Here is a 22179-nt window from a genome sequence, read left to right on the forward strand (position 1 = left end):
CGAAGAGGCACAGACTGCCAGCTTTTCCCTTCGATGGTGTCTTCCTCACCTCTGGGCCCTCCATCTGTGCCTTTCTCATGGCTTTCCTTCCCTTATCTAAATGTAAACTCATCAGGGCAGGGGCTGTTTTCTGTTGTCTGTAGGACTTTGACCACTGCAGTTCAGCCAGAACCGCTGTTCAGGGCAGAACGGGGAAGCACATGTTGCATGATGTGCCCTCCATGGAGATGTTTGCTCAGGGCCCATTGCAAACCACATCAACCAGGTGCCAGTTACTGAGTTACTAAATAAAAGATCATGCTGATGAGCTTTGTGATCTGAATTAAAACAGGGCCCTTATTTTCAGAGCTTGGAAAACCCAGGAATTCATCAACTCTTAAGATACCTTACAAATGCTGCTCTTCATGCAGAGGGGCAGGCAGGGAGAGCAGGGGATTAAATGATGTTTGGTTGGTGTGAACATTTCAGCTTGTTCCTCCTTCTGGCAAATTGCAAAATGACTTGCAGTGAGAACAAGTTGCCTGCATGGCCTGTCAGTCCTGCAGGGTAGCAGAGCTGGCAGAGTTGGCAGCAGTAGCTTTTCTGTGCCAGTGGCAGAGTCAGTGTGAAGGAGTTCTTGCCTGCTTGGTTCCACAGGCTGCTTCACCATCAATGCAAGTCTCCTCCTGAGCAAGGAACTGAGCAAGGCAGCCTCTCTTCCTGACATTTTGCTGAAGAGGAGTCTGGCCTGAATGTGTGCTTGAATAACAAGGTTGTGTACAAACTAACTGCTGTAGATCCAACAAGCAGATTGTCCGTGTGAAAAGTCAGTGTGATTACATGGTCCTTCCTGATGGAATTTGCGAGTATGTGGTGTGCCTGAATGTGAGACTGGAGGTCAGCTTTAGGTGCTGTGTTGTGAGCAACAGCTTTTCCTTGCATCACCTCCCTCCCTCGGCAAACATGTTGGAGTAAAGAGGGATGTTAAAGTAAGCATGGAATGGGTGAGCTGTGCTACACATCCCTCCCTGTTGGAAGAGTCGAAGCCTGTTCTGACTGAGAAAAATGCTGTCTTATTACCTAGATATTGCTTTTAGATACTCCTGTAATGACAATGCTAAGCAGCTAGCCCATGTACACTGTAAATCGTGATGGAAACTGGAGTTCTTTCATGCAGTCTTGTTGACTCCCTTCTTTATCTCTACCGGTATCATCTTCATTACACTATGAATTCCCTTTTTTCTTCCATTAAGAGTCGAATTTTTCATCGTTCTATCAGTGTAACTTAGTTGTGAACACAGCCTGTTCTGTTGCCCGGCGCTGGTTGTGCCCTTCTAATGTGACTCTGGTGTTTTTGCAGGCACGGGTCGTGGAGAGAGCCTGTTAACCCTTACTATGTCAACACGGGCTACGCTTTGGCCCCGGCGACCAGTGCCAACGACAGCGAGCAGCAGAGCATGTCCAGCGACGCCGACACCATGTCGCTGACAGACAGCAGCGTGTGAGTACCTCCAGCCTGCTGGGACAGGGGCATGTCTGTGTCTTCAGCAGTGTTGTGTTGGTGTGGGATAGGCCTTGCCACAGCTGGGGTTGAGGGAACTGTCTGAACAGACCACGGTCATGACCATTCTCACTTCCTCTTCAGTCGTTTTGTCGCTGTGGAGGCTGCAACACAAAATGCTCGGAGTGAACTAAAATAAATGATGCTCAGTGGGAGTTTCTGCAATGTTTCTTGCCAGGTGCAAGAAGAATTGGCTTTGTAGTAAGTGATTTGAGCTACAGTGTCTTCTGAATGTCAGACAGAGCTTTCTAATTGCCTGGGTACTTCTCCTGAGGTTTTGTGCTGCCAAACTCACAGAATCACAGGATGGGTAAGGTTGGAAGAGACTGCAATGGGTCAACCTCCCTGCTCAAGCAGGGTCATTCCAGAGCACATGGCACCAGATTGTGTCCAGACAGCTCTTGAATATCTCCAGTGAGGAGACTCCACACCCTTTCTGGACAATCTGTTCAGTGCTTGGTCACCCACATGGTACAGAAGTTCTTCCTCATATTCAAGTGGAACTTCTGTGCATCAGTCTCTGCCAATTGCCTCTTGTCCTATTGCTCAGCACCACAGAGCAGAGCCTGGTCTACCCTCTGACACCTCCCTGCAGACACTGACAGACATGGATGAGGTCCCCTCTCAGTGTCTCTTCTCAGGGCTGAGCAGCCTCAGCTCCCTCAGCTTTTTCTCATGAGGGAGATGCTCCAGTCCCTTCATCATCTTTGTTGCCCTCCGCTGGACTGGCTCCAGGAGCTCCACATCTCCAGAGGAGACCAGAACTGGACACAGATGTTACTCCAGATGGAGTAACTCTGCTCAGTCTGCAATTGCTCTTCAGTAGGATTGGTGACTGACCAGTTCTAGGTTGTCTGGTGGCCACCGTGCTTTAACACAGCTTGTGCCAATAAGCCCCAGACAAATCTTTTCTGCTTTTTTCTCTTTCTGCCCCTCGTGACAGCACTCTGTATCTCACCCACGAGACGCCTGCCTTAAAGATGGTCTGCAAAGGGAGAAAAAAGGGGTTTTGAGATTTCATTGTGACTGCATCTCTGTGATAGAAAAAAAAAAGGATTTGGGGGAAAATATTCGCTGTTTGGTCTGTTTTTTAGTAGTGCAAATGCAAAGTGTCTTTCTGTAGAGTAGAAACCCTTTGATTCTTCAGGCAAAAGATGACAGGTTTACAGAATTAGGAGAGGGTTTTATTAATGGCAGTGCTGTAAACACAGAGTCCTCCAAGAGGCTCGTTTAGTGTCACTGTGAATGTCAGGAGCTGTCAGACCTTGTTGGAGAAACTTTCCAGCCTGTGCCATAGATGTTGTTAATGGGTGTTGCAACAGTTCCCCACCTGCCCTCAGTTCATACCGTGGGACAGTGGTGAGGGGGTTTCTGTGTCTGGGGTGGTGAGTCAGGAATGTCTGTTTTTTCTCTGGCTCCACGGAGGCTTGGGACCGTGTAGGAGCAACTGTGAGTCCATTCTGCACCCTGACACCAGCCCCTCGCTCCTTATCCATGTCATGCTGCAAAATGGAGGAGGCAGACCTTGTCCAAAGGGGCCTGGGAAGAGGAGGATGCCCCCAGGACAGAACACTGTAGAGGGCCACTAATTAAAGGCTCCATTTGATACAAATCCAGCTGCTCTGCCACATCGTTCTGCAATTCTTCATATTCATCAATTTATATGGAGAAGTGCTCTGAAACTATCAGGGGTCTTGTAACTTCTTGCTATCAGGAGAGACAGATGTAAGAACTCTTCAAAATTAATTAGCTTTTAGCACTTCCTTTTCCACTTGTCCAGCAGGCTCATGGGGCTGCTCTGATGGTTATACCTGCGATAAGTTGTGATCATTTATGCCAGAGTTCTTCACTCTCCTAATTTTTATTTCAGTAGCCATAGTTTGTTTCTTTTACAGGCAGAATAATTTCTGATTGGCCATCCTATGCTCCTTTTTCCTTTAGGCATTTTATTCCTCCTATGCCCTCCATAGTCTGCTTCTAGGACTTTAATTGCCACCACTACACGTGCTGCCTTCTGCTACTAATTAACCCAGTCTTAATGGTTCATTTTAAGTAAAACTTGAACACCACAAGGGTAAACCTGTGATCTTTCTTTCGATGCATCTCAGACTGGATGCTTGCAGAATGATCCCCAAATTGGGATTCTGGATGTACAGCCTTGACCTTTGGCTTACAAAGGCTCTGCCTGTTTTCAGAGTACTTGCTCTTCATTACATGCTTTAAAACTCCAGCACCAGACTTTATTCGGTTTTTTACGTGGCATTGCTGAACCTGTCTGCCTCCGAGTTTCAAAGGAATTTTTGCAGAACTGCTCAAGGCAGCAAAAATGAAGAACAACCAGATGAAGTTAAAGAAGGGACTCCTGCTGCTTGACAAGACTTACATGTCTCCGTGCTTTGAATTTAGGCCTCCTCTGAGGAAAATGGCAATAAAAGCCTCGTTTGCTGATGAGTGAGGTTCTTCCCTCTGTGTGCTGTTTACATACAGCAGTCATGCTTAATAGTGAAGAAATCTGGCTTGTGCTTCAAGGCAGCACATGAGTGGGGTGTGATCCCAAGGCAAAGACCTGAGCGATGCTCTGCCTGTCTGGGCTCCTGAGCTGGGGCGAAGGGAGGCAGGCACAGACTTTTTGGGAGTACCCAGCCCACCAAAGGGGTTGTAAAGCTGTGATACCAGCTACAAACCTGAAAGACCAGCTTTCAACAGCATGTCTTTCTGGAAAATATTATTGGAATGGGTTGAATTTATATAACGAATGTGTTATCAGTCCCCGTCGGAGTACTTTGCTTTTTGAGTGGCTTAAAAAACATTGCTCTTAAACGCCTGCGTTCCGCTGATTATTTCTCAGTCTTCCTGTGTCATAGGAATTCCTCTGTCCTGGCAGGCAAAACAGCTCCGGTCCTCTCTGCTGAAACCTGTTTTTACAATCGTCAGGGCAGCTGTGTTGTTTTAGCTGGTCTGTGTGGAGGCAAGGTCTGGGGAGGACACTGCGAGAGGCTCCGGCGAGCTCTGGCCCGGCAGCTGGGGCCGAGCCGTTCACTGCTGCTGTTCAGTGGTGGGTCTTTGGGGCTCTGCCTCCCCCTGGGCTGCTCAGAGCCTGCCCCAGTCTTGCAGCAGCATTTCCAGCACAGTCCTAAACTGCTCTTGCTGTCTCAGATAACCCTGCATGGGGATAGCATCTCTCAGGAGTGGAGGAGGCAGCCTGTGGGTAGAAGGGGATGTCACAACAGAGATGCTTGAGGCAAATTAAGGCAACTGTAGGTAGGAAGGCAACAGGAAGCAGCTGAAATGCATTAAATTGCCATATGATGTTCCAATTCAGATGCAGAAATGCCTTAGATCCATATCTATCTTGATTTCTGCAAGACCTTACAGTGGTAAACAGGGGGTAATAGCTCCTCTTTAGCCCTTTGTTGTGCTCCAACTGAACAATACTCCTTCCTCTGGGTCTTGTCATGTGTCCTGGCTTATGTTGGTTGGGAGACAGCTTTGTCTTCCCCCAGGGCACTTGGGAAGCCCTTAGTGCCTATGGGCTTGGCCAGAGGGATGCTCCTTCCCCACTTCCAGTCAAACCTGCTCCAGAGGGAGGACGGCCATTCCCCAGAGCAAAGGGGTTTAGGACAGTAGTTAGTCCATCAAAAGCCTTGCAAATTAACTGTTATTCCTTGGATGACTGGCTTCTGGCCAAAATGCCTGGTGATTTTCCCATGGGGCTACTTTTATGTGAGAAAGGTCTCTCGGGTGACTGGAGGTGCTTTGGTAAGAGTAGTTGGTAGAAAATACCAGTTTCACTGTGGATTTGTTTCCTGTCTGTCCTGTGGCCAGTGGTCCAGAATTAAGCTGTATTTTAACAAGTTTAACAGCTTTTTAATTTAAAAGATCCCAAATGATGATTTCCAATGTTAGGTGTAATGGTTGGGTTTGGAGGGTATCTACAGAGGAGCAAAGGCAGCTCTTCTTAGAAGAGTCCAGCTGCAGAGCCACAGCCAGACTTCCCTGCTGACCAGAGGCTCTTGCCAGGTCAGTTTGGAGAGGGGAGGAAGCCTCCACATTTCCCCAACAGCAAACCAATTGCATTATCATTAAATAAACGATAGAAATACTCTTCTTCCCCCCTTGCACTTCAGCACTGAGTTTTCTGGTGCTAAAGAAAATCACGTGGTGAAACAAGGAAAAACAGTTTGAGAAAGTTTTATTTTAAAAGTAGATGTGCTCTAAAAAAGTTTTGATTTTTATATATATATATATATATATATTATTTCTCTCTATCTATTGAAAATATCTCAAAGCAAGCTACCTGACAAAAGGAAAACAAAAGTATGGTATTGGTTTTCCTTGCTTTCCCCCCATCTATTGAATACGGTTTTGTTGGGATAAAATTAAAGTGCTTATCTTTGAATTTGCTTCCTCTGGTTGAGTTGGCACAGTACATTGAACGAAGGAATGTTCCAAGTTCAGAGGTGGCATTGGGGAATCTAGTTAAAATGACATCAAAGGCAGCACAGCGGGGCTGAACATGTGTTTGAAGCCGGATAGATTAGAGGCCATTATCAGCCTTTCGCTACTGTGCTGGGAACAAAAGTCGCTCTTTCCGCTGGGGACTGCTGCTGGGGAGAATTAAAAAAAAAAAGGGAGAGAGAGAAAGAAAGAAAAATTGCACTTTCTAACATAATGCCGCTTTCCCCGCGAATGGCCGCACGGCTTTAGCGTGCGAGTTGTGTTCTGGCGCCCGGGTTTTGTGCAGTGGTTAAGCTGAAATGTTGTCTATTGATGCCGACCAGCGATGGCTAAAATAATCCCCCTGGCTTTTGTTTCTCCTCTAAAAACTGCCAGTTGTTTTGTTGCCATTAATCCAGAAAAAGCCGCTTCGCGGTGCGGTGAAACTCTGTAACCGTTGTGAGTCTTAAGTTCAGATGGAGCTTTGTCATTAAAGAAAATGAGGCCTAATGAACACTGCAGTAACCCCTGTTGGTACAGCAGCATGTGGAGAAATTGCCCTGCTCCTGAGCCATGTCACTATGGGCACAGGGAAGGTGGTGCTCCCAACATGCTCTTCCTCCTCTCGCATTACCTGCAGCCACTCTCCAGAGCTGTAATTAGCCTGGCTCATTTTCTGTTCTCTCGTTTGTCTTCCTACTAAAAAGCAGTTGTCATTAATCACGGGTTTTATTTTGTTTTAATGGTGTTTCATTTTGAATGCCTTGGTTGCTGCATGGAAATATGTTCTGCTCATGTAATTTGGTGGCGACTCTGCCCGCACCAACATTTCCAGGGAGCCAGCACGATGGGAATGGGAATGAGAGCTGATGGTGGCCATCCTCACACAGGCTGCTGCTTGAAACTCAGTAGGTTTGCAGGCAAAACACCGCAGTAGATTGTGTTTCTCTTGCCAAATGGCATCTTGACTTTAAAAACGTGCTGGTGAAACTGTTTGGTTTTTTTGGAGAAGCAGCTGGGCAGGGGGGTAGGTGCTAAGGACATTTGGCTTGTTCAAACATCTTGTTGTTGTGAGATGTGTGGGGACTGGCTGGTTTGCACAGCTCAGAGGGGTGCAGGGTTGGCAGGAGACGATGCCTGTACATGGAAGTTATTTGGCACTTGGGACTTACCAAATCCCTCCATCCGTTTCCACCCACTTCTGTGGCACTACACTGCCGTTTCAGGCAGTTTCTTCTACTGAATCAGAGATGTGAAAAATAAAAAAGGAAAGCTCCAAATTGCCAAGCTCCAGGCTGGCATTTGGTTTTGCATTTGTTGATTTTTCCCCAAGTAGCCCAATGTCACCAAGGATGGGTCATGTGTCCTCTCATAACTGGGGTCCACTCACATTTTTGTCCCGGGGTGTGAGCAGAGTGGTGTCAATGGTGAGAATAAAAATGTGTTTCTTTCCTTTGCCTGAAGTCACACTCATCCAGTGATGCTTTGCCTTTTGGGTTGCTTAGCAAAGCCTGGTGCCTCTGACCCGTTGACACCTGTTGCTGGGACCCATGTGTACCCAGGCTCATGGCAGAGCCATGGACCACACTCCCAGTCTGTCAGGACCGAGGATTGTGGCCACCAGTGTCTCCTTCCCCTGCAGAGACCTCCCTCACCTGCTTTTTCAGCACGGGCACAAACCCAAACGGAGGTGGTTCAGTTGGGCATCCCTTCCTAACCTTGTCCAGCCTCCTCTGGGGAGAGGGCTGGGTTCTTCCCCACAGTAACTTCAGTATCAAGCCCATAATTTCAGACTGAGCTAGAGCTTGCCTTGGGAGCAGTGGAGCCTACCCTTTTGCTTTGATAAGCCATTTGAGAAGCTGTCATGCTCTCTTAAAAATATATACCTTATTCCCTGACCAAGTTCCCCTTGGAGTAGATGCTCACTGAGCTCCCACTCCTCCTTCTCCCCCCTCTCCTAGCCTGCCCTGTGGTTTAATGTGTACATTACAGGCTCTTTATAGAAAGCAACCAACTATAAAAGGTACCAGGATGCAGTCCAAGTCCTTCTCCCTGCCCTCTGCCTTGGGCAGCAGTTGCAGGAGTTCTGCCTTGCTCTGCTCCTGGTGGATGCCTTGTAAGTCCCCCTGGCCCCCAGGGCCAGAGTGTCGTTGGTGTGGGCACCTGGACAAGCATCGTTCCCCACACAGATTCCTCTTGCTCTAGGCATGCAAAGCCTTCCTCAAACATAAAGGGGTTTCCTACCTGCCACTCTGTGTCAGCGAGTTGTGAGTGACAGAAATGTGTCGGAGAAAGGCACTAAAGCTGGACCTGTTGTTGTTTTGTTCTGGCAGAGATGGGATCCCACCGTACAGACTCCGAAAGCAGCATCGCAGAGAGATGCAAGAAAGTGCCAAAGCAAATGGACGCGTGCCACTACCTCACATTCCTGTAAGTAGCACTATCTCCTTCCCAGAGGTAAATATGCAAAATATGTGAGATCTGGAGTGGGCAGTTGCTCTGCTTGTGCTGGAGTTTAACCCCCTTTAGCACTGCATTAATTTTAAGACGGACAAACAATGTGCTAGGAAAGGACTTTGGGAGCCTTCTGCCTAACTCACCATGCAGGGCTGCCCAAAACACAGCCTTTTTCTTCACCATTCAGGCAGTAGCTGGCTGTTTCTCCTGGATGAGAATGGCAGCACTGGCTGGCATTTACCTGCAAGCAGGGTACGTGCCCTCGGGTGGGCTGGAGGTGTTTGTGGAAGGTGTAGGAGGCTGTTGGCCATGGAGGCTGATGTAGGTCTCAGCCAAGGTCAGCTGGGGAGAAATGCAACAGTCCCCAGTATTTCTGCACTGAGCAGCCAAAGGGAGCTGTAACCTGTTCTCAAGGACTCAGGAAAGCTCACCTGGGGTTACAAGGCAGGAGAGCAAAGAAGGTGCAGGCCTAAGTATCTCATTTGTCTGACACTTGGTTGCTCCAGGTAAGCAAACAGCTTTTGGAAGATGAGCACGACTGCCAGGGCTCTGCATCCCCATCTCTGCTTGTTACTGCTTTCTTTTTGTGAGAAGTTACAGGTGACATTTAATATCTAGTAGGGAATAGAGGTGCTTCTTTCCCCTTTGGACAGCTGGACTCCAGCACAAATCAAATAGGGAGAAAAAAAACCTCCATCTGCTTTTTCCAGAAGTGCCTTCAAACTTGACGCAGCTGTTCTCATCCTGCCTGCTCAAAGCAGCACAATACCAGCAGAAATACACCCTTGTTTTAATCTGATTTAAAAAAAAAAAACAGCACACCAAAACCACCACTCTTTGTTTTGCCTTTTAAATTAGATTATTTTCCTTAGATTTAAGAGGGTCTCCTGTGCTTTGATCACTGGGTTGACAATAAAAGCCCTGGCTGTGGACGCTCATAGCCATCCTTGCTCAGTCACCTCTCTTTTCACACAGTTGCTTTCACAGTGTGGTTGCTGTTGAAAAGGCTGGCTGGGTGCCTTTTTATTTCACTTGATGCCATTTTTACTGTAAGCATGGCTTTGTTAGAGTTGAAGTTTGAAAGCTTGGCCTTTATTTTTTGTTGTTATTGTTGTTGCTGTTCCCCAACAGTGGGAACTACTGAGTGAATATTCTCCGACTTCAAAGCTTGTCAGTGGCTTTACCTTTTGGATAAAAATAATAGTGGCTTTCTGTTGATGGTGTGCACTGGCAATGCCTCGATGAACTGCAGGTTATAAACTCAGAGTTTGGAGCATTAAATATGTATAGTGAACTCTGCTTTAACGAACTTCCATCTGCCAAACATTTCTTTTGTTGAACTGAATAAGTGTCATTCCAGCAGCAGTTCCTTGCAGGCTAATTAGTTTTACTTAGCATTAAATTTTATCGACCTTTTTGGAAACCAGTTTAAAAAGGGAGGGGGGGGGAAACAAGGTTTAAATTGGCCACCTGCTGCTTATAAATTTTCATATTATCCTATTTACCTACACAGTCTTTTAGAATTACATATTCTTCCTAAACTACACACAGATGCTTCAACAAGGATTTTTCTGTGAAACATCCACTGTTCCCATTAGGTTCTGCACTGTAATTTTAAGTCCCAGGGAAAAAGGCATCTTGACACATATTTATATGGGAGCAGAGGACTGAGAAGTCGAGTTAGTTCTAGTCTTTCTCCAGGGAATAAAAGTTTACTTCAGACACTCTGGCACCTCCTGCCAGCCAATTACTGACACAGAATTGGCATCGACTTCAGAGAGGCACTGCTCTGCCCTTGCTTATCAATCAGCCAAGAAAGGAGAAGGTAATTAGACAATGTGTTTTGACAACACCAGTGTGAAATGTTATAAAGTTACTCTTTAAAATTCACCTCTAACTACACGCTGATTGAATTAAAGGGCCCCAATTAGCAAGGAGCCATGCAAATGTTCCTTCAAGTGTTGCTTTCCGAGGCCGGTGGTTGGGCTGTCTCACAGCCCGTGGCTAAAGCAGGCTGGACCCAGGGCTTAACTGCTTTTTAACGTGTGGCAGTGACGAAATCACAACCTTTGAGTGAAGGTCTTTATGGACTCATATCTACCCAGTGTAGCCAGAGTCCATGCTGATAGTGCCTGCAGAATGCACGGCATGTTTTCCTACTGATAATAGAGAAACTCCTACTTCCGAAAGTCATTTCAGGAGTCCTTACAGACCTTACTGTTCCCTGACAAATGAGTTACGGGGCTATTATGCAAAATTCTGAAAGGACTTCTCTTGCTTTTAATAGCAGCCCTTGTAGTGAGGTCCAGCAGCTATAAACTGCAGTGATTACATGTTCATAGGAGACTGCTCACCAGTTCCAGCAGCCGTGCTGCCTCCAAGTAACGACAGCATGTGCTGGGTATGTAGGATGCCCTGCTCTGCAGCAGGAGTTGTGTGGATGGCTGTGATCTGCTTCTTCCACACTTAGCAGCTCACATCTTCCACACTTACCAACTCACCAGTGCTCTAAGTTTGGAAAAGTTGTGTTCTGTGAAGTGGCGCTCTGCCCAGGAATGCAGTGGGTGCCTGGTTTGTGCCTCTGGCAGGAACCCATTACGCAGTGAGTGAGTGTTGCTTTCATGTGGTTTTCCATCTCTTGGATTTAAGCAGAGTCTTGGAGCACCAAGGAAGGAAGGAGCAAGCAAATTCTCAAAGGAAGGGAGAAAGCCCAGAGAATGCAGGGCTGTACCTGTAAATACCCTGTATTTACCCCAGCTCTGGCATTCATGCATTCCCAGGAGAGGATGAGAGATCCTCCTTTTCCGCAGCAAACTCAGAAAATCCATCCTCTAGCATTAAGACTTGGGATTTGGTTGGTTTAACTGCAAGAAGAAGCCATTTTGTGATGCTGTTGCTGTAGCTTGATCATCGGGCAGGAGCTCTTCTGTCCTGCCCCACAATCAAGGATCCTGCAAGGTGGCTTCTGTAGTGTTCTTGAGAAGGTTGTGAGTGACCACTCTGCTGTGCTGCACAAGTGGGGAGCGCACAGGAGGAGCCTGGTCTCGTGCTGCCTGGATAACTACAGCTAAATGAGATTTCTGCTCCTGCGAGTTGGGAACCTGCTTGGAATTCTCACTGGCTGTTTTATGCCATTTCCCTCAAATGCCTTGCAGCAGTGGGACTCCTTGCTAATCCCTGAATGCTGCTAAAGTGGATGCTGAAGTCCGGGTAACCATGAGCTCTGCCACAAGTGTTTCTGGTATGGGAACACCATTTATCCGTTAAAAACTTACGTCACAGAGGAATGTATCAATCTAAGAGATAAGGAGGTTCAGAAGTTCTTTGCTTGTGTCTTCTCTACCCTGCTGTCTTTTCATTTCCAAGACTGACTTGTGATCTAACATCAGCCCCTCAGGCATCATGGAGGTATCAAACCTCCTGTAGAAGAGGGAGGTTTACCAGCACAGAATTCCTCAGCCTGTTCATATCTGTGAGAAATGGTTCAGCCCAACCCGTGGATCCTGGGGGTGGTGAGGGACCTCTACCCAATATAATTTTGGAAGTCTGCCTGTTCTATCTCAGAGCAGTCGAGGTTGACTCTTCCCGAAGGGAACCTGCAAACCACAGTGAGATTCTTCCCTTTCAGCCTTTTCACATAGAGACCATGGCAGAACCACACATTTGGGATGCCGGTGTGTTCTGATGTGCAACTTGGTCCTCAAACCTCAGTTTCTCAGGGAGGGTGAAATCCATCAAAACCCAGACCTGCACCTACCTCACGGAGCAAAATCCATGCAATTCCCACTCCATCAGCTCCAAGAAAAGAAGGAGAAAATGTGAGAGCTGAGTGGAACTACTGGAGAGCTGGGGTCTCTCACATGTTCTTAACAGGCTACTTCTTCCCTAAGGTACCAGAGCTTCAGGCACTTCATGTGTCAAGGACGTTGTTCTGGTGATAGGTACCCCAAGAACTCCTTCTTCAGAGCTGTCACAAGGAAAGATTGCTCCATCCAGACCAGTTCAAGCAATTTGTTTTTTGGCAGTCCACCTGGCATTCAGCCTCCCATCTGTTGTCCTCTGCAGCCTCCCCATCTCAGTGTGGTTTGGTTCTGGACAGTGGCATTAAATAGAAGTGGGTAGGTCATTAAATAAAACAATAGGGAAAACAGCTGTAAATAAGCAGTTCTTTAAAACTGAGTATTTCCTTTCTGAATTGTTGATTCAGAATGTCCAGAGATCTCATTCTGGTGCAGACTGGAGGGCTTGATCCTCCTAAACCTTGCTGCATCCTTGACTTGGAACAAAAGCATCTGGAACCCTTCTGATTTCAGAAGAATAAACAGCCTATTTACAACTCCCTTGGCAGGACTCTCTATGCCCATGGGAATCTGGAGGCAGGTTCAAAATCCTGAAGCCCTGGAGGATCCTGCTCTGGGCACATGCTCAGCCTGGCTGGTTGTTGATGGAGCGTGTCTCCCATGTCTCCCTTCTGAAGTCAGGCCTGTCATTTGATAAAAGTTTCAAGCACTTTGTTGTCTTTTTGAACCAGGTCAGTGCAATCCATATTTGCTGTCCAAGGAGACAGAGAGAGCGCTCAGCAATTTTCTGTGTTGTTTCAGCACAGGGAATTAGCATCCATTATTCTGCAATACTGTTAGTTTTGGGGAAGTCTGTGTGGCTCATCCTTAGAGCTTCCTGCTTCCTGCTTCCTCTGAGCCACCCTTAAGGGTACCTACCAGGACAATGTAGGGCACATACAACTGGTATCTCGGGGGTGAAGTGAGGTTATTTCCAGCTGCACTGAACTTGGATGCTCAGGGAGACCCTCGCAGAGATGGCTGCACAGAGGGGGCTGCATTTGCACCCTCCAACAGGCTGATGAGGCCCTTGCAAGCTGTTGTGCTGAGTGGGAAGCTCCAAGGACAGGGCAGTGGGTTTTGCAGGTGCAGCAGCTTTTTTGAAGACAGAGGGAAATTAGTTTATCCTAAAGATTCTTGGGTTCGATTATTGTAATTTCTGTAGTTGAGCTTCAGTCATCTCCAGACTTTGAGTTCCCTGGATACAACAGTGATTCCAAATGTCTTTAGATCCTCATCAGAGACAGAGCTGTGGTCCTTAAGCATTGCTGGGCCTGCAGGGAAGCATCTTCCTGTGACAGGACTTGCATACTCAGGTTTCCAAACAGCCTTTGCACCCACTCTTGCCGGAGGCTCAGGAGAGACTCTGGTTTGGGATGCTGCATTGCATCAGGGGCAATGAAATTAAAGAGGAATCCTTTCCCAGTTGTGTCTCTCTGTGGTAGCTGCAACAGGGAGACCTGAGACTGTAACTGCTGAGCTCCGAACTGCCTCTCATTAGGCTCATTAAGTGTCTAACGGAGCAGGGCTTGGTGCTGCTGTCGTATAAACAACCGCAGGGAGAGTTGGCATGTCTGAGGTGGCAGGAGGGAAGGAGCACGTCACCCCACAGGCTGTGACTTGTCAGGCAAGAGAGGGATTTCCCTCCTTGGGAACTGCTGGTGCAACCTCACAAGGTGGATGGAGGTGGTCATGGGTTTGGGGTTTCTGAAGAAAGCAAATCCCTTAGCGCTCCCCTGGGCTGTGCTGGGGAACAGAGACATCACTTGGATCCTGGAAGCTCCTCAGGGAGTAACAGAGCAGGAACCAGCTCTACCACGTCTTCCCCCGTGCTGGGCCATATCTGGGGCCCATTTCTGGACAACACAAAGATGAAGTGTGCTGCTTCGGCCCCTGTGCCAGCATTTCAAGGCTGAACATTTTTGTTGGTGAAAATCTTCATCTGCGATTTTGGGGTTTTTTTTAATTTGATTTGCAGGACTGGAGGTCCTGGTGGCAGCAAAGATGTCATCCCAGGGTGGGAGCCACCTGGTAGCTCACATGTGCTGTGCCCTCTCCAGTGGCTCCATACGTGGTTGAAGGGATGGCTGCTGGAGGCTGCTCCCAGCTCGGATGGGTCACTGGGATCGAGATTTGCTGGGCAGGGTCAGGAAGACCAATTCCTCTTGGCAAACAAAACAAGCAGTGCTTTAATTGGGACCTCTGCAACCCAGCTGGGGTGTCATGAAAGATGCCTTCAGCTCCTTGGTGCCATCAGTGGGTACTTACTGCTGCTGGTTTTCTTCCCTGCCTTCCATTCAGCCGCTGGCAGAGACAGCAAAGCCAAGAAGATTTGCATACTTCTGTCAGGTTTTGAGGCAAAGCAGTATTTTAGTCTTTTGCTTTGATCTTTTGGCTGGTCTGGGATAAATTCGGGTGGTCTCTCATCCTCCTTTAAGTTTTCAAGCTCCATGTCTGCTTCTGATACTGCATTTGTTCTTTTGCTGTGAATTATGTCTTCACATTTAGTTTTATCTCTGGTCCTATAGAGTGTATATTTCTCTCATGTTGGTATTGAAACATTTGAATGCAGGGTTTTGTGCTGCTGAATTTTCCAACTATTTTTCCTCCAAATTAAATTTTTATCTCTGCTGTGTCATTTCATTGTTTCTAATATTTTAACAAAATAGTGCAGAAGGGATGAAAATGAGGGGGGAAAATACAGCAGCTGATAGCTTCATACTTCACAAACTTCTTATCCCAGAGCTCAGGAATTTCAGGATGAAGTAACTCAGCATAAGGAATTGAAAATGCCCTTGAACTGCCATAAATATTCATTTATTCACCCAGAGCAAGCAGTAAAATGGCATCTGTGCTTGTAATGGTGCTGTATTGATAAAGCCAGCAGGGAATCGTTGCATGGCTCTGAAGAGCTGAGATGCAATCCTGCAGGATCCTCCAGGAGGAGAGGATGCTTTGTGGGAATAGGGGCTGTTTGGCAGAGGTCGACTGGCATACACTGATCCTCCTGGGATAAGCTGAGTAAGTGTGCACCAGAGTCCTCCTTTCTATCCAAGTGAAAGCATAACTGCTATGAACAGGATTTTTGAGTGGTTGAGGGGTCTGTACATCTTTTTCCCACCCTTTGAGACCAGGATATTCCTGTTGACCCTGTGTGCATTGGGAGAAAACCAAGCACATCCATCCCTAAGTGGAATTTGGTGCCAAAAAAACTTGTTGAATTGTGGCTCCAGAAAACCTTTCCCTTACGTGGGGAGGTGTGTGGAGCTGGTGCCAGCCAGGGAGCTCGTGGAGGTGGCTCAGCTTCCAGCCCCCAGGTCCTGGGCTGCACCTCAGTGCCTGCCAGCCTGTCCTCCCTCCGCTCCCCACCGGAACGACCGGCATTTCCAGTTATCAAAGCCTTCCAAATAAACGTGTGATTTTTCAGGCATCTTGTGCTAACCCCTGGTGTGCTCTCCCTGCAGCGTACGTACCGAATACCAAAGGATATCCACGTGGAACCAGAGAAGTTTGCTGCAGAACTGATCAATCGTCTGGAGGAAGTACAGAAGGAACGTGAAGCGGAGGAGAAATTAGAGGAGCGCCTGAAACGCGTTCGAGCGGTCAGTAACCTTCCTGCCTCCTCTGCCAGCCTGGGAGGCTACTTTGTACCACAGGGAGCTTTCAGCTGCTGTGGAAGCAACTGGAGTGACCAGTTCCCTGCTCCACTGCCATGGTCAGCACTTGCACGGGGCTCTTGGAGGCTCCTGTTGCCCCAGAAACTTTCACGGTGCTGTCCCTCTGTCCATGCAGGGCTCTGTGAGCTCCAGTGCTCCCTCCCCGTGTAAGATACAGCCATGGCACAGCAGTGCCCACTTCTGCCATAAGTTAGGGGCTATGGATGCTCTCCATCACCTTCATTGGCACCTTGACTTTCCTGACTTTGTGAGCAGTCCCTTCCTTGTGAGGATGGGGACTGTGTAACAGGGGTTCACCTTTCCCTGGGAGGTCTCGTGTGATCCCTATTTCCTCCACAAATGGTAACCAGAGGGCAGGTGAATGTTGTTGTGTCTGCTATCAGGCTGTTTCTACCACAACCAAAGGGGTTCTGCCTCTCAGTGTCTAACACATCCCTAGAAAACTTGGAAATGATCAGATGTGTCTCCTGGGCAGAGGAACCCATTGGCTGCACAGGGGTGGCTGGGGATACCCAGCCAGTGGCACTGAGTGCTGTGAGCCCTGGTACTGCTGGGGCCCTTCAGAGCCTGAGGACTTGTTAGATGAACCATGGGAAGTGTGCAAGGCCTTAAGCTCCACAACAAGCTCCAAAAGGTGAAGAGTGAGGTGCTGGTCATGTGGTATTACCTGTGTGAGACCCATGTTCAGCAGTATTCACACCATATTTTTTCTTCTGAGACACTCCATCTTGTGCTGGGGATACAGGAGAGATTTCAGAGGACACTGTGGTGTTACTGAATGTCACTGGTGTCAGTGTAACTGCAGCCCTGTGTGATGAAATTGTGGGTCTCTGCAGTTAATAGCTGCCGTGGCCCTGAGGCAAAGGTTCTGTGCTCAGTAACCTGCAGCTCTCCCTTAAAGCAGAGGTGTTGGTGCCTGGCTTGGTTGGCTCTGTGCTTTCAGGGAAGCTGAGCCCCTGGGACTCCAGGAAAGAACCTTCAGCCCCACTGGAGTATGTTAAAATGTTCATCTAGTAGCTCTTTAAACAGAAAAGAGCTGTAGGTTGTGGTGTTCTCTTTAAATCCCATCTGCATTTCAAATGCAGAGAACTGAGGAAGGCAGAAGGATCTGTAAGGCCCCCTCCAGCTCCAGGCATCTCCCCATCCAACAAGCTCCTCATCCAGTAAGAACAGGCCATAGAGGTGCTGTTTTGTGATTAGATTCCTGTTCTTCTGGAATTGCACTATTGTCCTGTCTGGTGACTGTTGCTTTCTAGACAAAGCCAATGTAACCAGCAGCATTTTCTGCTAAGTCCTAGAACTCTCTTTCTCTTCATCCCATGGCTCTCTTGCAGCCCCCACCTGTACTGAACTACATTATTCCAGCCCTCTGCCTCCTTGAAGAAGCTGCCAGTAGCAATACCATAAAATCAGCAAATACCTATGTGCCAGAGAATATATTTAAGTCTGTTTAAACACATTTTCGTGTGACTTAGTCTATTTTTAAGCCCAGGACTCCCACTAATGCTATATATTAAACCTCTTTGCTGTCTCCAGAACGTATTTCATTGACTGGCTGGCATCTGGCATTAGCCATTCAGGAAAAACTCAGAGTAAGCAATTGTAGCTTTTTTAGGTCAGCACTTAAGGTGCAGGAGCTGCTGGTATCAGCAAGAGGGAGAGCTGGAATCCTGATAGATCACGGGGCTTTTTTCTGTGACCTGAACACCAGACTACAGGGTAACCTCTTCATGGGTCTACATGGCTCACTGCACAGCAGCACAGGGAAAACCACGAGTGTTAGTCACACCAGGTAGTTATCAGCTTAGCAGAGAGGCTGGAAATATTTTGCAAAAGCTAGGAAGAAAGAATTTTTCTCCTCCATACTGAGCTGCCTGCAGGTTCCCTTTCAAAGCCACATCATGCAGTAACATTGAGAGGAGGCATCTGATTTGAAACCAAATGCCTTTTACTGAAAAGACTGACAGATTTCTGTTTTACAAAAAAAAAAAAACCTCTGAATTAATTAGTTACTCCGAGCAGTGTGAGAGAGAATTAGAGGATATTGTTTTTTCCCATATTATTGAGGCACTTCAGCCTCGTGTCCATGCAGGGAAGCTGCAGTATCATGTACAGATCAGTATCAGATCATGCTCTGTCTGAACTGAGCACATGGAAAACAAGCCAGGGGAAGCAAAGCCACTGCTTAGATTCTCACTATTTGAATATAAAACATTGCCTGGCTAGAGAGGGAAATGGTTTGCATGATGATGGAACAGGCACTGGTGCTTAGCAGAGCTGCTTTGCCTTCCCAACCAGCAGCAGGTTGGGAATGGGTGGGACTGGGAGAAGGCAGAGGAGGTTTGCAACGAGGTCTTGCTTGCCCATAGCTCATCAGTGCAGCTCTCAGCCTCCTAATTCAAAGGGAAGGGCACCCCCAGCCTCGCTGGAGAGTAAAAATAGCTCAGCAGACAGTCAGCAAAGTTGGAGCTGCGTGACTCTGGCTGCCGCTGCCTTGGGAGCTGGTGGAAGAGCTTTCTGGCAATATTATGTCAACAAAGCACCATCTAGTGGTTATGGGACCGGGGGTTCCCCACCCTCCCAGAGGCTCTGCTCACTGCCAGGCTGTGCCCAGCTCACCTCCAAGCTTTGCCCAGCTCATTGCCAGGCTTTGCCCAGCTCTGTTCCAGGCTCTGCCCAGCTCACCACAGTGAGATGCCAAAACACAGCTCCAGAACCCACACCACACATGTAGTTTTTTCACTGCAGACTGAGCAGGTGAAAAGATTTCAGCAGAACTGATACCTGTAGCTTTGACTGGAACCTTTGCCCAGCTTAAGGAGACATGACAGCTCGGGATAGGCACCTCAACTCCTTCATTACTACCATTGTCTCACTGTTGGGGCTCTCCTACCTGTTGTGAGGTTGAGGCCAGTGCTGGGGGTGGTCCCCAGCACATCACCCACCCCAGCACCACCTGCTCCTGCCTGTGGTGCTGCTTGGGGTCCAGCTCTGCTCACTGACACAAATGAACCGAGTGAAGGTGAACTGAGAGAGCCAAGGCATACCTTTCCTCCCTTTAGCCCACCCTGAACTCAGTCTTGACACAGAAGTCCACATGGAGAATGCAGTTCCAGGCAGCCAGAGGATTTCCCAAATTCCAGACACCCATTTGGCTGGACCACCCTTGTACCACCCTGCTTTGGTGTGACAGCACTGCCAGAGCTCTGGCTCTGAGCAGAAAGGTCATGCTCTGCTGGTCCTCAGGGAATGTTAGTTGGTGTTTAAAACCTGAGAGGTACCAGCCCCAAAAACCTCCCAAGTGCTGAGCATATATTTGGGTTATCATAAGCTGCTAACAAATGCTCACCCCAGTGGCAGGGGTTTAGTCAGGACAGGCTTCTTCATTTCTTGTTCTGAGCTCAGTGCCCAGGGCAGGCTGCAGTGGCTGTAGATGAAAGGGGCCTCTGAAGTTCTTCAAAGTGATCTGTTAGAAGGTGGTGTGTCCCCTCCAGACACCAGCATCATGTCACACCCCAGGCTTGTAGCACCCACACCTTTGGCACTTTCAAAGCCTGGCATTGTCCCTGCTCCAGGTCTGAACCCCCAGGTGTGACACTGGGAGGAAGTCTGTTATTTACTTTCTTGTGTGGTTGGCAGCTGAAACTTTGAAGCTGGTTAGCAAGTGATGGATGATGGCATCTGACAGGCAAAGCTGATGGGAGTCAGTGTTTTCCAGCAGATGCATTTATCTGGCAGGGCAGAGATACCCTGTGCTGCAACTGACTTCTTTACTGTGCCAAAGGAGGAAAAGAGAGCAGGATTAAAGGGCTCGCTGGAATCCTGCTTATGTAATTAAAACAAATAGGAATCCTGACTTCCAATAAAGAAACTTCATAAATATCTGAGTTTATGTTGGAGCGTAAAGTAGTTCGTCAGCATCAAAACTGTGGCTGTCAGCATGGAGGAGTTTAATTCTTCCTGGCAAGGACTTAAGAGTCGCTAACAGCGTGTCCTAGACCAGCGTGAACTGCAAGAACAAGCAGTTACTTCCAACCCATTTCTTTATCTGCGTGAAGTGTTTCACTCCAGCCTTAGCATGCCCGGGAGAAATCAATGTTTGATTTTCAAAACCGTTCATGCAGCTGTCGACCTTCACTTGCCCCCTCCTGTTGCAGCCCACTCTTGGCTTTGCCTTGTGAAATAGTCATTTGGGTGAGAAAACCCCCCCCCCCGATCTCACCTGACTCAGAACTGATTTGCCACATATCCTGTAGCTCTGGGTTTATCTGATGTGCTTTGAAGCGGTGCCTTACCAAAGGCACGTGGGAAGTCACAAGTGCAGTGCAGTAACTTGTGTTTCCGCTGCTGGTTGTTACAGAACCACCTTCAGGGGACTTGAAGAGGTTTTTAGTAAGGTTCTGCCTGCTCTTGTGCCTGATTGAGTCGTTAGGCTGGTCAGAAGGCTGTGTCTGTATCCCTGGTTGTGATGTGTGGGCTGCCTGTCAGAGCTCACCTCAGTCTCCTTGGGGAGTGCGTGGAGAATGTTGCTAATGATGGTTCAGAAGGCAGGTACAGAGACCTGAGCTGCTCTGCTCAGTGACAGCCAGACTGCAGAGGCTTGGCTTGAGCATTGGGAGTTTTGTGTCAGTCTGGGACAAGTCTCCAGAGGGGTGGTGGGTCTCCATCTTGAAGGCTTTCAAGATCTGGCTGGATTAAACCAGGCCTAACCCGAGGGTTGGCAGCAGTCCTGCTCTGAGTAGAAGGTGGGACTAGAGACCCCCTCCACCACGCTGCTGTCATTCTCTGATTGTCCATGTGTTTCTTGCAGGAGGAAGAGGGTGAGGATGCAGATATCTCTTCTGGTCCCTCGGTCATTAGCCACAAGATGCCTTCCGCCCAAGCCTTCCATCACTTTGCTCCTCGTTACGCTGAGATGGGCTGTGCTGGGATGCAGATGAGAGACGCCCACGAGGAAAACCCCGAAAGCATCCTGGATGAACACGTACAGCGTGTGATGAAAACACCAGGCTGCCAGTCCCCAGGACCCGGCCGTCACTCTCCTAAACCACGGTCCCCGGAAAGCGGCCACTTAGGAAAGGTGTCAGGGACACTGGGAACAATTCCTCCAGGGCATGGCAAGCACGCAACAAAATCAGGAATGAAACAGGATGCAGCTAACTTGTACCACCATAAACATGTGTACCACCACATCCATCACCACAGCATGATGAAACCAAAAGAGCAGATCGAGGCCGAGGCCACGCAGCGAGTGCAGAACAGCTTTGCTTGGAATGTAGATTCACATAACTATGCAACAAAGTCAAGAAACCACAGTGAAAACTTGGGCATGGCCCCTGTCCCCATGGACTCTTTAGGCTACAGGTGAGTCAAGGAACATCCAGCGGGATTCCCAAAGCCATGGCTTCTCTAGGGAGGCTGTAGCATGTACATGAAACAGTGTTTGAACCGCATTTTCTTGGGAAACCTTATGCTGGGACATGGTTTGAGGGCCTTCCACTGCTCCTGCCCTTCAGAAATGTATATGCCCTGATAACTCTTATGAAACCTGTTTTTATCTCTGTGATCTCATGCTGAAAGACACCTTCTAACCAGGATTTTTAGTGGCCTGGTTATAGAGTAGGTTTTCTGCTCCTTAAAGCAGTGGAGGTGCTTAGAAATTCCAGGTGCTGGTCTGCTTCTCCATGGACCGGGAACTGCATGTTAGGGCTGTGTCTCGAGTATGGGTAACAGAAACAGGTTTCTTAAGGTGTTTATGAGAGGACAAACACCCCCTTCTTATTGCAAGACCTAACCCCTTCCCCAGAAGGGCCCCTTTCTCCTCCCAACAAAGCAGTGGGTGCTGCAGTGCTGTCCCAAGGGGATGTTCTCCAGGGTAGGGCAACCTCTGCCCAGAAAAGCCATTTTGCTGCTTTATGGACTGCTGTCCATCTTCCCTTGACTGTTTGAATTCCTCCATCCCCTCCACGCTGCAGGGAGAGGGCAAAGCTCCTCTGCTGCAGCAGATTTTGCTGGTCCTGTTACTGGATGACTGCAAAGTTGGGAGTGAAGCTCGGAGCTGCCCGGGATGAGGGATGGGGATGGAGCAGCCACAGGGGAAAGTTGTGCTCACCCTGACTGTGTTTGGCTCCCCAAAGCTGTGGTTTTGGGGTGTTATGAAGGCAGAAGGCTGGGTCTGCAGCAGACAGGACCAGCTTTCCAGGCTGGCAGGAGGGAGGCAGAGTGCAGA

General features: G+C 48.3%; 1 protein-coding gene across 3 annotated transcripts in view; it reads left to right on the forward strand.

The window, feature by feature from the left end:
• The window catches only part of AXIN1 (axin 1), a 77527-nt gene that overhangs the window by 45019 nt on the left and 10329 nt on the right, over positions 1-22179 (forward strand). For all 3 annotated transcript variants that reach the window (XM_027654967.1, XM_027654968.1, XM_027654969.1), the window contains 4 exons: positions 1340-1480; positions 8311-8407; positions 15738-15875; positions 20761-21314. In XM_027654967.1, the coding sequence (XP_027510768.1) occupies positions 1340-1480; positions 8311-8407; positions 15738-15875; positions 20761-21314 (930 nt within the window). The remainder of the gene's footprint in view (positions 1-1339; positions 1481-8310; positions 8408-15737; positions 15876-20760; positions 21315-22179) is intronic.

Source organism: Corapipo altera, unplaced genomic scaffold (assembly GCF_003945725.1).
Source record: "Corapipo altera isolate COAL_440 unplaced genomic scaffold, ASM394572v1 98, whole genome shotgun sequence".
Taxonomy (NCBI): Eukaryota; Metazoa; Chordata; class Aves; order Passeriformes; family Pipridae; genus Corapipo; species Corapipo altera.